The sequence below is a fragment of the Cavia porcellus genome, unplaced genomic scaffold (genome assembly GCF_034190915.1).
Source record: "Cavia porcellus strain 051 isolate PalLab524CR breed Dunkin Hartley unplaced genomic scaffold, mCavPor4.1 scaffold_31, whole genome shotgun sequence".
Classification (NCBI taxonomy): Eukaryota; Metazoa; Chordata; class Mammalia; order Rodentia; family Caviidae; genus Cavia; species Cavia porcellus.
The window spans coordinates 46,155,730-46,173,305 of NW_026947514.1; the positions used below are offsets into that span (position 1 = coordinate 46,155,730).

Below are 17,576 nucleotides of genomic sequence, written 5' to 3' on the forward strand. Positions count from 1 at the left end.
ATGCTTATTCTGATTTATTCTTTTTTTAAAGCTTTTTTTTGGAGGAGTGGTACAGAGAATTGACGACCTCATGCTTCCCAAACAGGCGCTTGTGCCGCTGAGCTAAATGCCCAGCCCTTATAAGTTGATTTGCTCTTTTTTTTAAGCTTTTTTTTTTTTTTTTTTTTGGTGCATGCTTATTCTGAACTTCTGCACTTGTTTGTGTGGGTTATGCTTAGGATTGAACACAGACCTAACACATGCTAGGCAAGTGCCCTGCCGCCAGCTACACCTGTTGCCTTGTACTTATTTTATTTTTGTATTGGGGACTGAACTCACGACTTCAGTGTTTGTTCTTCTCAGCGGCTCCATCTTGTGAGGAGTAACTTAGCATGCAGCAGCTTGGGGGTGACCTCTATCTGAGAACAGCTGAGTGTGTTGGCTCTCAAGTGGAAGAGGCCCCTGAGTGCCAGGAGTTGGACCAAGTTGAAGACTTGGAGCACAGTGAGCAGTGACTAGAGTGTTGATAGTAGGAATGTAAAAAAAAGGCCTTGGCGGAAAGATTTCAGAGGGCAGCTAGTGAAAAGTAAACAGCTCAGAAATAAGGGTGAGGTGGGAAGCTGGCTTATAATGTGCCATTTGAAAGTTTTTCTGGAAAAGCAATGAATTTTGGAGTTTGAATGTGTGCTTCCTGGGTTTCTCCCTGAGAGTGTGTCACTCTAGTGAAGTGTTGCTTCAGCCCAGTGACCCTTGCAGGTCTTAGGATCCAGAACCTGAAAGAGCTCCTCCCCCCATGGGACCTTAATCTGTCAGAGTGCATGCATATATATTCTTTATATTGTGTGGGTGGGCTTCTGTTTTCCTTGCAGCATGTCATGTGTCTGTGTTAGAACAGCTGTACACGTTCTGCTACACTGCTCTGACTTCAGAGCTCTTGGCTGTTTTGTTGTCTGTTCTCCTCATGTGGTACGGTCCCCTGAAGGCACATCTGAGAGGTTTCTCAGGACATCAGATCACCAGTTTTTCAAACCGGAGTTCTGGAGTTCTGCCTGACATGACTGTTCATGCATGGGTGAAAGTCAGATACTTCCTATGCTAATGATGAACCTGGTCGTCACTGAATGGCTCATTGCAGTAATGATAATTACAAATGGAGATCCATGCTTACGTTGGCAGTGATGTCTGCTTCGTGTGTAACATCTCCTTGAACTGAATTCTTGGGTTTCTATGCTGTGAACAGTAGTGGGTTCTACTGAGGTTCTGCTTTTCAGGTTAAATTGCAGGGGAAACATGTAAAGTTTGTGGGGTATGGCTCTGCACTACCCTTAAAACTTTGCAGAGGTAATTGTTGAGTGTGATTTATGTATCTTAGATTCGGAAGGTCTTCTCAAAACCAGGGAAAAGAACCAGAAGCTTCAGAATCGAGCACAACGGCATCAAGAGAAAAAGGAGAAGATTCAGAGGCACAATCGCAAGCTTGGTGACCTTGTAGAAAAAAAAACTCTTGACTTGCGAAGTCATTACGAGCATCTTGCAGACCTCCGGCGATCCCACATACTAGAGCTCACCTCTGTCATCTTCCCAATTGAGGAAGTAAAGACTGCTGCGAGGTACAATACCAAAGGCTTTTGAATGTGTCACTAACACATTTACTAGGCCTTACTCTGGTGTCACTGCTTTTCCTGGTTATGAAACTTGAATCTTAACATTTTAGCAAACTGCACGCTGCACAGCATAAGCAACGGGGTGGGTCCCAGTGTATTCTGTCCCTGAGCTTCCAGGTGACATAGTCACACTTATTTGCAAACAAATGTTGGCTTACATAGGTTCCATTCTCAGCCAGGCTGTTTGTTAGTTGTGTACTGTAAGGCACATTCTTTTACCCCAGTCTGTTTTATCACCTGTTAAATGAGGATTGAAAAATACTACCTCCTTCACTATGAAATCATGAGCTAACATGGCAGAAACACCTAGTGTTTGGGACCTGGCAATTTGTGGGCACCATATGCTGTCTTAGCCTTTTCCTGGTAAATGGCACTGATTGCTGCTGTTGAGACTGACACCATCTCCTGTCCACTACTGTCCTGACCACATATACCTGGGGATTAAACTGAGGGCCTTCACACTGAGCTACAGCTGCTGCCCTTTTTTATTTAGAGACAGTTTTGCTAAGTCATGAATTTACTAAGGCTGGCCCTGAATTTGGATCGTCTTCCCTGAGCCTCTCAGAGTTTTGGGGTGACAGGCATATGCCACCACGCCCAGCTTATAATACTCTGTTGGTGCTGTTGTTGGTCAGCAGATTTATAAATCACCACCAAAGGTTTTTGTGTTCTCATAACTACCAAGCTGTTGGAGTCTGGAGAGTTTGGTCTCTCCTGGCTTTCTCCTTTCCAGCCCTTGGGCTGTATCTGATGGTGGACTCCTACTAGGCTTGAAACTATTCTTTCTTGCTTTTACTTCAGTCTGGCTTTTTGTCTCTTTCCATAATTGGCTGCCTAAAAACCAATGTCCTGATTTTCTGTTTCCACTTTGAAAATCTACTGACTTTTGCTAAGTAGTTGTCATTAGTAAGAATTAGCAAATATAAAAACAAAAAGGACAGAATAGAAAGTTCTAAAGGGACATTTTGGATGAATGGAGAAAAGTTAGATTATTCAAAAATTAGTATAAAGACAGCTGGCCAGGCCTTTTAGAGGGTAAAGGTGATAAAACAGAAACATGCCAAATTTAATTCTGGTAAGTCACTAGTAGCAATATTAAAATACGTTATAGCAGAGAAAGAAAAAAGTGCTGTTCCAGATTTAGGAGGCCAACAACTGAGTGTGTTGTGTGATCTTTGCTTGGATTCTGGAGCCACAGAAAGATGTCAGTAGGATGATAGAAGCCACATAGTCAAAGAGGTTCTGTAGAGGAATTAATTGTATCATAGCAGTGTTAATTACATTATTTTGATCTTTGTATTTTTCTGTGTTGATAATTGGAAGAAGTTTGGTGAAGTAAACGTAGGAAAACTTTAAAATTTATGTAATTTTTCTGTAGGGCTGACATCTTTTCCAAAATAAAACACATATATACATAGTCATATGCCATACAACTTTTCAGTCAGCATTGGACCACAGACACAAAGGTGCTTCTGTGAGATGGTTGCCTAGTGATGTCCTGCCTATTGTAGTTTGTGTGTGTACCTTCTGTGATGTTTGCACAGTGATAAACTCGCATAAAGATGCATTTCTCAGAATGAATCCCCTCTAAGTGAGATATGATCATCTAGTATGTTCGTATTGGAAAAGAAAATGAGATAACTGCCCCTGCTGTGGTTTATAATTATTATTAAAAGTCATTGCTTTCAAAATTAGCATTATAATTAGATTACCTGTTCATTTGCATTCCTCTAAACTTTCTTGAGTAGAAGAAAGGTGACAGTACTGCCCAGGGTTACCCACAGTGCTCAGTCTCACCTCTGGCAGCCAGGGCACATTCAGTTACTGCATCTTGGTGGAGAGAGAAAAACGCGAAGACCCACTTGCTGCAGGGAGGAAGCACAGACCCAGAAGCCTTCACTGTGCCGCTCACCTGCTGCCAGTTCTCAACACATCTCCTGTCTCCTTGTGCATCTGACGCACCAACCATGTTCTTTCCCCGCAGTGCACTGGTACCTTTGACAGCTCTTCATACTGGATTTCTGTTCTACTTTTGGGCAGCAGGCCTTGGAGACTATTTAGAGTCTTGATAATAGTATTGATGTGTTTTCTTTTTCACTGTGCTGATGAGTGCATTGGTGGCTCACAAGCCCTGGCAGAGACAACCTGGCATATGTGAGTATGACATAGTTTGAGGCAGGAACAACAAGCTGCAGTAATTGTCATTATGGATGATTACATGTTTGCAGTCCCTCTCTCCCCAAAAAAGGCTACTTTCACTTAAGAATTTCCCTGAAGAAACAGTAAAAATCAGTCACTCCTCAGTTTTTTGTTTTTTTCAGACAGGGTCTTGCTTTGTAGTTCAGGCTGGCCTTGAACGCACTCTGTAGCCCAGGCTTGCCCAAACTCATGGCAATCCTCCTTCCTCTGCCTCCTGGAATGCTGAAATTACAGGTGTGCTCCACCATACTCAGCTTCCTGTTACAAATTTGGACCCAGAGTATGCATCTAGATGCATTGGGATGAGGGGAGCAGCAGGAAGCACTCTCAGCATACACCGAAACGTGGTGATCACAGACAGCCCTGAGATGCGAGCTGAATTTGCTGCTGTTCTTAGGGGACACTATTTTTATTTGAAAGGAAACGGATAGAGCTTAATTTCATCCTATGAAAAGTAAGAGTTTTTTTTGATAGAAATATGCATTAATGTGTTATTCACTGCTATTTTTTAGTGAATTCAGTTTTTGTCAGTTTTAATTTCTGATATAGCAAATGGTTTAACAGTACAAGCAAGCTTCACGTGGGATCCTGAAATATTCTAAGCATTGAGAAGGATATGGAAACTGAATAATTTAAGATGCAGCTGCCTCGGGGCCCACTCACTTTGTCCCCTTCTTCACATTCATGCGGGCTTCCTGCTGTAGCCAGTCTGTGCTTCCTCTTTGGTAAAAATTGTCTCTGTATTTCAGTTAATTTGTTGTGCTCAAGAGCAGCTTCACATTGCTTTGCCATGTATGACAAGTATAATTCTTGCTCTTAATAACGCTGTTTGGGGTGTCCTGGTAATGAGTACAATCTGAGCACTATGGGAAGCTCAGGCAGGATATCAAACATTCAAGACCAGCTTGGGGAATTTACGACTTAGTGAGACCACATCTCAAAATGAAAGTGAGTAAGGGCTGAGATGGAGCTCAGTAGGAAGACTTTGGCTTCAGGACCCAGTATTGCAAAATACAAAAATAAAGTGTGTCGCTAAAACAGGAATGTTTCTTACTTTTAGAGATCCTGCAGATGGGTCTGCAGAGAGTGACAGCGCCATGACCTCCAGCACTGTGAGCAAGCTTGCGGAAGCCAGGAGGACGACATACCTCTCAGGACGGTGGGTCTGGGATGATCATAATGGTGACACCAGCATCAGCATCACGGGGCCCTGGATAAGCCTACCAAACAACGGGGACTACTCTGCCTACTACAACTGGGTGGAAGAGAAGAAAACAACACAGGGGCCTGGTAAGAAGCAAGGTGTTTCAAAATTACATATGTATATTCAGATAAAATGTAGATATCAAAATCAGCAGCATTAAAGAGAACAATTCAGTGGTATTCTGCATTCTAAATGTTGTACAGCTATAAAATGTCAGTCACCAGGACTGGGAGTGTGTGGCATGAAGGTTTGGCACGGGCCCAGTTCAGTGATGGAACTGAGTGGTGAATGCTGCAGCCTTTCCCTATGGCTTCTTTCACAGGTTACATTGTGGCAGGTATTAGTTGTCCATTGATCTTTATGGCTCAGTAATAGTCTATTATATGGATATGTTACATTTTGTCTATCTGTTCATCACTTGATGGACTGGAAACATTCTTTTTTATTTATTTTCTGATACAGTCTCGCTGTGTAGTTCAGGCTGGCCGTAAACTGCAGTGATACTCCTGCCTCAGCCTCTGTAGTGCTGGTATTGCAGGTGTGCCCCACTATGCCGTGAAACATATTTTTAGACATTTCACTTTTGGGAGTTAATGTTCCCTTTAAAAAGTTCTCATTTAATAATATATATTTAGCCTTGGAGTTCTATTTTTAGTTTATAACTTAAACCATGTTTGTTTAGGAGTTCTCAGTGGAAATTGAAATGTCCTAATAGAATACCTTTTTAAAACTCCTGTAGTTTCTCTTTGATGGAGGAGGTTTGTTGATTTAGTTATTTGGCACACATTTAATGAGCACAGGTTTTGTTGTGCATAGTGCTGGGTGCTGGTGATACAAGGTGACCACAATAGATGTGGCCCTTTGTCCTTCTTGGATGAGTAATGATGAAACAGTCAGAGGCCCTGGAGTGCAGCAGGGGTTGTGAGAGCCAGTGGTGTCCCAGGGAAGGGCACGGTGCAGAGGCAGGGACATCATTTCTGTTGGATAGTCCAGAAAGAACTCTCAGGAGGTGATATTTAAGTTGGTATTTGCGTTTATTGTTCTGATATTACATTTTCTGGTCCAAGTGATTCAGACTTCAGCTTCATTCCTGCTTAGCCAGATTTTAGGCTCATCAAAAAAGCGAAAACAAAATGAGTAGATACTTATGTCTGGCCATAGAGTGGGAAATAGAGCTTAACCATCAGTAACATTACAATAAAGATACAAATCATAAAACCTTGGCTCATTAATACTTTCTTGAGGTTAAAAAGGTGCTATGTGACTGTTTTCTTATCCTTCAGACATGGAGCATAATAACCCTGCTTACACCATCAGCGCTGCGCTGTGCTATGCCACTCAGCTGGTCAACATTTTGTCTCACATACTCGATGTCAATCTTCCTAAAAAGCTGTGCAACAGGCAAGTAACTGAAGGTGGCAATGTCTTCTGTACTGTGGGTCTGCCAACTTTGGTGAGCTCTTAATTGCAATTTAGTCAAAAACAAGAATTTTAAGTATTAGCAAGCAAGAAATGTCTAATGGACATATTCAGACTTAAAAAGATACATGCAGATTTGTTTCATTACTTTATAATTGCTTGTGAAGTCTAAACGACCACAAAGAATCCTCCACTTGAAAAACTAATTAAAGGGAAAATTTTATAATTCAGAGGAAATGCTGTAAATGTAGGAACTGGGTGAATTTTAACAGTTGGGGTACATTTTTTTAAAAGAGAAACCCGAAATGACTTTGATTCAAAAAAATGTAGACAGAGGGTCAGGGATATAGCTCAGTGGCAGAGCACCTTCTTGACAAGTGCAAGGTCCTGAGTTTGATTCCTGGAACCAAAAAAAACCAAAAACGTTAGCCAAGTGTGGTGGCTCCTGAGATAGCTGAGGCAAGAGGATGGCAAGTTTGAGGTAAAGTTTGTAGGTAATTTAGAGAAATCCTTTATCAGAATAAAAGGGGCAGGGATGGCGGTTAATACTGCTTGGGTTCAGCATTAGTACTCTTTTTTTTTTTAATTGGTACCGGGGATCGAACTCACGACCATGGTCTTGCAGAGCAGGCACTTATGCCACTGAGCTAAATCCCAAGCCCCTGATGTTTGTTTTATTTATTTATTTATTTTTTCAGTATTAGTACTGAGAAGAAATTTTTTAAACTGCTTAATAGTTTACCTTGGGCATCACTTGGACAGCACATTTGCTTGCAGACTGACTATCCTGAGCATCGCTTAGGCAGGCATCATTTCAACCAGTCAGTTCTTGTTTGCATGAGATACACTTATACATCTATTTGTTTTTGTCAGTTATTTTTTTCATATTTGTTCATTTAGAACATTGTTTTTACGGTTGATGTTTGTTTCTAGTGAAATCTAAATTCTGGTTATTTTACCAATTGGTATTTCATTTGTGAAAAATAACCTATGATTTTGTGCTGCAGTCTGTTAAAACTCTTATCCTAAGTATGTTAGATACAATCTTTATACTTTTCCTAACTCAGTGATGTTCTTTTACAATTCAAAATGGACATATCTGGGACAGTGAGACTGAATAGAAAGGTAGATCCACAGTAGAAAACACTGAAAAAGTGACATATTAGCATATCAGAGAAGAAAAGCCTGTGTTATGCAGTGGAAAGACATACAGATGTCTCCTTATTGTAAACAGTTCATAATTCGGAAATGATGGAACTTCAAAGAAGAAACAAAACTAAAAAAATTCAGTGGTTACAATAATTTTGTGGATGGTGTTGACATGGTTGACCAACATCTGACAAGCTATCCTGTAATCAAAAAGCAAGGAAAAAGTATTATATAGTATCTATGTACCTTCTGAACTAAATAGTATGAAATTTATTTATTATTTATTCAAAACAAGGTGGTTAAGAAAATCATTTATAATTTAGAGTAGGTCTCACAGATCAACTAATTGAAAAATATGGGATAGTGAAATGCCAACCAAGATGTTTATCATCGACATCATCACCAGTACATTCAGTTGCATAGACATTTTATCGAAATTATACCACCCCCGGAAAAAAGAAACCCCAACATGACAGTGTAAAGTATGTTATTCAAAGGAAGACAGTGATGCAGAAAGAATTCAGAGAGTATGACTGTCCAGATTATAATGTTGCATTCTGTATTAATTTTTTTCCTTTTAAAAATTTTTATTAGTATATGCTTGCAATTTATTCAGTTTATAGTCATCTTGGGGACTGGTTACATGTATTGAATGTTTAAGTTACATGGGTATGGTGATGCACATCTGTAATGCCAGCACTTTGGAGGCAGAGGCAGAAGGATCACCTGAGTTCAAAGCTAGCCTGCTACTTAGTGAGTTCAAGGCCAGACACTATCCTAGAAAACCAAGACAAAACAAGTACTGTGCACAGAAAAATTATTGAATCAATTTGATAAAATTGTCATTTTTATATTTCCTATTATATAATAAAAATGAACAAAAATAAAATTTTTAGTTATCTTCTGTTTAAATAATTGGGCAGGTAAGTGGTTAAAGATCTATCAGTTCCTGCTAAGACCTTCCTTTCAGCCTCTGTGCACATCAAGCAGATGACTCCCTTATCACCTGCCTGCAGTACACACAAATGTAAATAGTGTCCTGAAGTGTTTTGCACTTCGCTTTTTGTGCCAGCCACTGTCCCAGTATGGGATACACTGACAACAAAAGCATAACCCCTGCCCCGTGTGTATGCATCTGTGAGGGACACAGACAACACTCAGTGTGTCTGTCACATAGTGGCAGGTGCCATAGAGCACCAGGATGGGTGAGGACTCCTGGCTGCAGGGAAAGTCTTGCTGCCTGTGAGTGGGTACAGGTGTGGGCATGCGTGAACCTGAAGGAGGGAGGGGTAAGCTACGAGGACCCTGAGAAGAGACGCTGTAGGCAGAGAGTCTGATAGGGCCAAGGCCCTGGGAGGGTCAGCACAGAACAGAGCCATAGAGCAGGCAATAGAGGTGTGCGTCTATCTTCAGCCGTGGACTGTCCACAGTGGGCAGTTGCACCAGGACCTGACTGGTCTACTTACATGCTTTCAGAAACAATGTTTCCACTGTCATTTCTTTTATGCTTAAAAATTTGTGCAGTGTAAATTCCCGAAATGTAATGGCTTGGTGAGTACTTGGATAGGTACAATGAAATTATTCTCAATGAGGATGGCAATTTCTTAGAAAGTGTCTGTGATGGGCAGTTTGTTAGGGAGACAGAGACACAAGGGAGACTATGTATGAACTGTAGTGCAAGGCATAACTCTTCAGATGAACTTTTTAAGAGAGAATTTTCTGAAGAAAATACCATTTTCCAAACTTCTATTTGTTTTACAGTGAGTTTTGTGGAGAAAATCTCAGCAAACAGAAGTTTACTCGAGCAGTGAAGAAGCTGAACACAAATATCCTTTACCTTTGTTTTTCTCAGGTATGGAAAATGTGTTTTGAACCATTTCTGATTTGTTACATAGCTGAAAATATTAATGAATTCTTTGCTCTTTCTAGCATGTAAATTTGGATCAGTTACAACCACTGCACACCCTCAGGAATCTCATGCACCTGGTCAGCTCAGGCTCGGAACACTTGGGCAGGTAGGACGGGGGTGTGTGTGCGCTCCTGTGACTTTTCTCTGACCTGCCAGTTTCCCCCTGCCTCTCGCATGTTTTCTTTTGAACCTGTATGTCCCTTGCCTAGCACAATAATTCTTTTTTTTGTTTTTGGTACCGGGGATCGAACTTGTGACCACATGCTTGCCTGGTAGACACTTATAGCATAATAATTCTTAGCAAATTTCTTTTTATCATTGAGCCAGTCTAGCCCTTTTTTTTTTTGGATATGAAGATATTAGAAGATTATACAGTGAACTGGTTTAAAACCCATTATCTTAAAAACAGAAGTGAGTCTGGGGGCTGGGGATTTAGCTCAGCGGCATAAGCGCCTTCCTTGCAAGTGTGCGGTCGTGAGTTTGATCCCCGGTACCAATAAAAACAAAAAAGACCAAAAAATAAATAAATAAATAAAAAAACAGAAGTGAGTCTGGTCTGCAGATCTCCTTAATCTCAACCCATAAAAGTCTGAGATAGATGGGGCTCCTCTTGGGTGCCATGTCAGTCCCCTTTTGTGCTTGCCCTGAGCTTGTGCATGTGTCTGCAGAGATGAGTATGGCTAATGGCATCACGCTTTGAAATAGGAGTTCAGAAACAGCTGTCTCAAATGTTTGTATCACTGTAGGCTAGTGTGAGTGTTCTGAGAACATTTTTAGTAGGCCAAGCGGTAACGTTCAGTGAGTTGGATGTATTGATTGTGCTTTTGACTCAAAATATTTTCAGTTGATGGTTTATTGGAGTGTAAGCTGAGGAGTGTCTTTACAGAAAATGATGAAATTTTTTATTGAACATGTATCTTAGAATGCCTGCTGTGCCCTGTAAGGGGAGTGGGACTAAGTGAAAGAAGGTCTGCGACAATTAAATTGCTTATGACTTTATAGGTTAGAAAGCTCAAAATTACCAAAATGTAATGTCTCCCCAGAAGGAACATTGATAAGAACTCAGCAGGATTTCATGGAGCTTTGACAATCAGATTCTAAAGTTCAGCATAGTCTCCAGGGAAATTTTGGAAATGAATAATGAGGGTTGGGCTTGCCCTTTCAAGACATAAAGTTGATTAAAACAAGGTGCTGTTAACATGCAAAAATCTAGAGCAATGACAAGAATAAGGACTTTTGAAGTAGATCTGTACAGTGTATATCACAGGGTGGCATATTGAGTCGGCTATGGTGTTAGGTGGGCCAGTTGGTATTCAAGTGGGGAAAATGTTGGATATATACTACAATTCATATACAGATTAAATTCCAGATATGATAAAAAGAAAACCTTTTAAGGGAGAGTGTTCTATCATCATTGGGTGGGGAAAGAATTCCCAAGTAAGCCACAAACCCAAAACTGTAAGAAAGAGGAATTACGAATTTTACAGTATAAAAACTGCATATCTGAGCTGGGCGTGCTGGCTTGTCCCAGCACTTGGGAGGCCGAGGCAGGAGGATTGTTGTGAGTTCGAGACCAGCCTAGGTTACAATGTGAGCTCAAGGCCAGCCTGAACTGCATAGAGAGACCCTGTCTCAAAAAGACAAAAAAGAAACCAGAAAACACAAAACAAAAAACCTGTACACCTGTGACCCCAGCACTCTGGGAACCTAAAGCAGAAGGATCACAAACACCTAAGTGTTTTCTAGTTAAAGTTTACCTTTAATGAAGTTAAATAGGTTCTTCAACATGTATAGCAGACAAAAGGTTAAAACCTGTGCATTTCCTAAGATATTTTATGCCTGTATTACAGTGATGGCCCTCAGCAAGTGGATGTAGTACTCTCACTTGCTGTCTGTGTGCACATTTGTCAGTGGTCCAGACTTTCCTACATAATAATGCTTTTCCTCTCTAGTGAAGGATCTAATCTAGAGTTAGGTATTACACACACACACACACACACACACACACACACACACACACACACGACCCCTTTTAAATCTGGTACATTTTCACGGCCTCCTGTCTTTGCAGTGTTAACATTTTTTTAAAAAAGCATAAATCCCCCTCCCCAGCAGACCTTTCCTTTATGGTTTTCTGTGCTTCCTCCAAGCAGAGTCTGGCTGTGCATTCCAGCAAGAGTGCTACCTGAGTGTGGTCTCCTGCTGCACCCATGTCATGAGGCACAAATCTGAGTTTCCCTTGCTGGAGATCTAGATCCCTAGTCAAGGTGCTTCCCAGTTCCCTGCTGTGTGGTTTCTGTGTTTTTTCTCCTTTGTGAGTAACAAGCCTCAAAGGGGGGAGAACTTCAACCATGCAGGTACCTCTGTCACAGTATCCCCGTAGGATCAGGTCTCCTGTGGTTCTCATCTGACCTAGTGTTAAGCAGGATGTTATCTATATTAACGCATCATCATTTTCAAATGAGATGTTTTGCAAAAGAATTTTTTAGAAAGCTAAAAAGTTTTTTTTTTTTTTTTTCCCCCAATAATTGATACACTTAACTCCATGAGAAAATGAGTATTCTGGCTTCAGGACCTTGACTTAAAAGAAGTCATTTATTCAACTAAACTACAGATTAGAGAAATGATTTTTATCATCTCTCTTCTCCAGGTCATTAGGGGAAAGAACTAGTCCTCTTGGTACTTGGTTAGTGTACAGCTCTAATCTTCAAGTGCTGGTGGGAAAACATTGGGTGGAGAACCATCTCAGAGCTTCTAAAAGGACTCCCTGCTCCTGTGGCTACTTGGAACCAAAATCAGTCTGCTTGGCTTCTTTAGGAATCTTCCACTTACTCTTTTTTCATTCTGAGCACTCAGTTGAGTGCCTGATCCATGCAAAGTGGAATCTACCCTATCTATGGGCTGCAAGCCAAGAACCAGGCTTGAAGGAGGCACTCTGAAGGAACTCTACCTGATGAAAGAAAAGGATGTTTCTCCCTGTGTCATTTCTACTTGTGTCCTGGGAAGGCCGTGAAGAAGGTGCTGGGGAAAGTGACAAACATGTGCTGTGAGAACCCAGGAATACAGAAGCCATACCAATGAGGAACAGATGGACTGAGCCTCCAGCTGGGAGCTTTAGCCTGGCACTGAGCATTGTGGTGACGCTGAGTGGCACAGACTCAGCAGCCTTAAGCTAGGGATAGAGGGAGCCCAGTGAGGGTGGACAGCCTAAGCTAGAGACAGAGGGAGCCCAGTGAGGGTGGACAGGAGCTTGTGCCCACTGATATGGAGCCTGTGGAGGATGGAAAAGTCCCAGCTAGATTGGTTATCTGAGATGAGTCTGAGGTAGTAACTCTCAGTCTTAGAGATTAGGTGAGCAGGAATGGATCAAGGAGGAGAGAAATTGGAAAAGATTATTTTGGAGTAGACCTGCTTGCCAAGGAAAAAAAGGCAGAAAAGGAGTGAAGTGTTAGGGGAACCTTAAGGAATTGTAAATGAAATCTGTGAAGTTAAGGTACCAGCTGCAATGCTCATTAGTCTGTTTGGCCTGGAAAGTTTCAAAGGTTGAAGCAGTCCCCCTCCTAGCACCTTATCCTGAAAAATACCTTGTGTAGTTGAATTGCTCATTGAAGTCAAGGACCAAACCCTGGAGTTTAATATCTGTAAAGCCCTGACCACCATGCTTAGAACATTCATGTTAGCTCTGGTTGCTGTGTCCCAGCTGGGAAACAGTTGTCTTGGGAGAATGAGGCCTATTTGACCCTGGAGGCAGGGATCAGGTGCCATTACCAGCCTTTTACTGTTCCAGGGGTACCAGGAGCTAGGGACTGAGGTTGAAAATATGGCAAGGGTGTTTTTTCATGTTCAAGTGTTCTTTAATTCCAAGTAATGATCAGTGAAACTGAATTTAGCTTAGGCCTCACATGCTTATTTGGGAGCACTAGTAGAAATACAGGCTGCTGAAGGGATCTGGACCCACCCTTTTAAGTAGCTCCAGGGAAGTTGCTGGAGGGGCCGTAGATGAGGGTGGCTGCCTTGTCCCCTGAAGCTGACAGGCATTCGAAAGGCAGCAAAAAAAAAAAAAAAAAAAAGTGTCTGTCTGGGGGGGTAGCAGAAAGGCCTGTGTTGGCTTTGCCTGCAGAAGGGTGCTGAGGAGCCCAAGAAAGGGCTCTTAGACTTGGCCATGATTGTATCATTTGGGCCCTTTTGGGAATAAAAAATAGTTTTTCCTGAAATACAGTATAAAAAAAATGCACTGTAACAAGTAAATATATCCTAAGTAGTTGTGTCATTCTGTCCAACAAGTGTATTCCTGGAAGATTAGACACAGGTATTTTCAAGTGAGTGCCAGAGCTTGTTAATAGTAATCTAAGAAGCCTATCTGACTTACATACAGCCACATCATCTCTGATTTTTGAGCCTGAGGAATTTTTTTTTATGAGGGAGGGAGGTTCCAAAAAACAGGAAACATCTGTGTAGTTTTCTTTGCATACCATTTACTTGTTACATAGAGGTGTGCGTCTATCTTCAGCCGTGACTGTCCACGGTGGGCAGTTGCACCAGGACCAATTTGACCCTGAATGAAATATAGTATACATCAAATAGCTGTTTCTGTCAGAAGTGTATCAGAAAAGTGTGATATTACTATTTTATTCCTAATTTGGGTGGCAGTTGTTACTTGGGTAAAGAAAACCTCAACTCTAGATCAACAGGGAGTGCAGTGGAGACTTTGGAAAAGGGATGGGAATGGCTGTGGGTTCTTCTACCCCAGGAGATAGCATCTTAGGAAAGACAGCATCTGATCTCAGGCTGGGGGACAGTGCTTCTCTGTGACTCCTCACTTTCTGCACACAGGTCCGGACCCTTTGAAGTACGAGCAGACCTTGAAGAGTCCATGGAATTTGTAGACCCTGGAGTTGCTGGAGAATCCGATGAGAGTGGAGATGAGCACATAAGTGATGAGGAAACTGACTTGGGCACAGACTGGGAGAACCTGCCAAGCCCCCGGTTTTGTGACATCCCCTCCCAGGCTGTGGAAGTCTCCCAGAGCCGGAGCTCCCAGGCGTCTCCCCCCGTTGCAAGCAGCAGTGCAGGGGGAATGATTTCCTCTGCTGCAGCCTCTGTGACCTCCTGGTTCAAAGCTTATACTGGACACCGCTAATGGGCACGGGCCAGAACATACTAGATCTTATCCCTTATCCCGAGAGCTGTCCCTAGTAAACCTTGTCTGTTAAGATAGCACTTGGAACAAAAAGGATTGTTATTTGCAGCAGGGAGACAAGCAGTTTTGCCTGTTGAGTGGCTGTGATTTTGACCCATGTGCTTAGGGTATTAGAGCAGAGGGTATCATGGGGCTTCTGCCTATACCAACACTGGCAGAAGGGGCTGTGAGAGGCCATATCTGTCAAGGAGACAGCCCCTGAGCACTGGAGGGCCCCTGTCAGTGTTGTCTTTGATGCTGAAACTTAAGTTCTAGGGGTTGGACGAATCACAAGGAAGTGATTCTTGGTGACTTGGAAGACAGTAACTTTTTTTTTTTGGCAGAAAACCAGCAATTTGAAAAATTTCATTTCTTTGGTTTTTAGAATAAGGACTTGAGTCATATTTGGGAGAGGCTAGTTTTTTGAGGGGAAAGAGTAATTTAAAACTCGCTCTGTTGTAACCCATCATGTTCCTCGGTTTCTCCTTGGCCCCTACACACACCAAAGAAGCTAAGGTTTGTTTTTCTGTAGGACGCATACCCATGAATGGAAGAAACTCTAGATGCAGTAATGTCCCAGAGATGTTTTCTTGTATTCTGTGGAGTACCAAGTTCCTTCTTACCTAGTTTTTGAATTCCTACCATTCACACTATGTCCATTTTGAATGTAATTTATTTTTTATTTGTGAAAATAAGTCATAGAAGCCAGGCGTAATGGCACAAGCCTGTGATCCCATCACTCGGGAAGCTGAGTCAGGGTTGCTGTAAGTTCACAGCCAGTCTAGTGAGTTCAAGGGCGGCCTAAACTGCATAGTGAGATCCTGTCTCCAAAAAAAAAAAAAAAAGTCATAAAGGTCATTCCCTGAGTAAGCCAAATGCTTGCCCAGACAGGCAACCTCTGGTTATTTCAAAAATGTCCCATTTCCTAAGGGATTCAGTAGATGGAGGTGTTCTCAGAAGGCAGTCCTGCTTTGTGCCTCCTGAGGTCCTTTTGCTATGGAGACTGACCTTGGTCAGGATGCTCTGTTCACGAAAAGGCTCACAAGTAAAGAATTTCCCCTCAGCAGGAAAGCTTGCCATTTTTTTAGTTGACAATCTTAAAACTATAGCAAGAGGCATTATGTACAAATATGTATTTTTTATTTTTAATAACTGCAAAAACCCTATGTATTACAAAAAGCAATCCTATGAAAAATTCTTAACAGGCATTAATAGTGTATCTTAGTGTGGTTAGCATGTAGTACCTCAGATATCAATCATTCAGAGGTTTGCCATGTCCTACCTAGCTGCTTTTCTCATTGTAATTATTACAGGTGGGACTTTGCCTCCAAACTCGAGGTGCTATGTCGTAGTCTTTGCTGTTGGCGTATTTGGTGTTTGGTCAAGTTTTGGGTAGAGTTGGGAGGAGGGAGTTTATTCCTGTCCAGGAGTTCCAGATTCCCTGGCTCTGAATTTTCTGCTAAGGGAGAAGGCAGGTGTTCCCCACTGGGGTGCTTTACAGTCTGTCTATATTTTCAAAAAGTGCCCAGCTTTTCAGAGTGCTCAGCTTGGTGATGGTTGGGTTTGCATTTGACCACTGAGTTCTGAACTCCATGAAGTGGAAATGATGAAGTTAACAAATACCAAATAAACTTAAAGCAAAGCTAAAGAATAGACATCCCCAACTCATATCTAGAATAATTCAACAAAACAAGGTTGTGGGAGATTTAGGGACTGATAAGGGTATATTTTATTGTTAATATCAACTAGAGGCACTTTATATTGAGCTAAGCGGTTCAACCCTTTAATGGGTTTGAACAACATACTGACTTACACTGCTGAAATATTTTTGGTTTCATTATTTTGCACTGGATCTATTCTATATTTTTAAGTAACACATTTCAACCACTGTTTTTTCTATTCTTTGCTGCTTATTAAAAATCTCTTATTTAGGTGCCACAACAATATGTAAACCGCTGTTTAAAAAGTTTAAGCAGGTTTTTTTTTAAATGAAAAGCCATAGAACTTGTCATGTTTTGCATTTTAAAATTATTGAAACAAGGTATTATGAATAAAAACCCATAGTCACTAAATAGGCTGCTTTAGTTTTATCACAGACATTTTTGTACTGGAATATAACAAAAGCTTTGCACACCTGTAAGTTAAGCAAACAGTATGTCAGATAGGGCATGGCGCAGAACTTACGTAACGGCTTGGGCGTGACTTGGGAAGTGTACTCAGTGTCTGTACTATTACAGAGAGTGCAGTGCTCCTCCTGTTGTAGGAATTACCCTTTGTGACTTCCAAAGTAGTTTGAGTCATACAAATGTTTTCTAACTTTTATTATATTACTGCAATAAATCTTTTAACAGTGCTTTGCTAATAGTTTTTATAAACTGATATTTCTGCTGCTAAAATGAGCAGCAAGAATGAGAGCCAGCTAGTCCTTCATGTAAATTACACATTTTAATAGAATTCTTTGCCAGGTAGGAAAAGAAAGCCTGTTAATCTATGTTTTAAATTATGCTGATGTTACTAGTAATCACCTGTCTTTGGCAACTAAGAAACGGGTTGCTTCCCTTACAAACTTTTTCCAGAGATAATTTCTCTTTGGGAGCCACAGGATGGTAGCAGAGTCCTGGGTGTCTGCTGTTCTAATGGAATCTGCCCAAACTTTTTTAAGTGAGAGAGAGAAAACCGAGGACTGAGCAGTGTTGGGGTAATGAATCTCTCCTAGATGGATCATCAGTACATTTGAGGTTGATGTGCAAGCGGTAAATGACAGCCATGGAGCAGCCAGGCCAACAAGAAATAATGAATGGCAGTTGTCCTCTCACTATCCCTTTACCTGTAGACAGCCAGCAAGTGGCGTGAGGGACATGGAAAAGGTAATCC

General features: G+C 41.5%; 1 protein-coding gene across 1 annotated transcript in view; it reads left to right on the plus strand.

Moving 5' to 3' along the window:
- The window catches only part of Atg14 (autophagy related 14), a 39,063-nt gene extending 22,008 nt beyond the window's left edge, over positions 1-17,055 (plus strand). The window contains exons 5-10 of the mRNA XM_003472392.5: positions 1,352-1,589; positions 4,903-5,132; positions 6,330-6,447; positions 9,376-9,466; positions 9,544-9,629; positions 14,357-17,055. Of these exons, the coding sequence (XP_003472440.1) occupies positions 1,352-1,589; positions 4,903-5,132; positions 6,330-6,447; positions 9,376-9,466; positions 9,544-9,629; positions 14,357-14,663 (1,070 nt within the window). The 3' untranslated portion in view covers positions 14,664-17,055. The remainder of the gene's footprint in view (positions 1-1,351; positions 1,590-4,902; positions 5,133-6,329; positions 6,448-9,375; positions 9,467-9,543; positions 9,630-14,356) is intronic.
- The last annotated feature ends 521 nt before the right edge of the window (positions 17,056-17,576 follow it).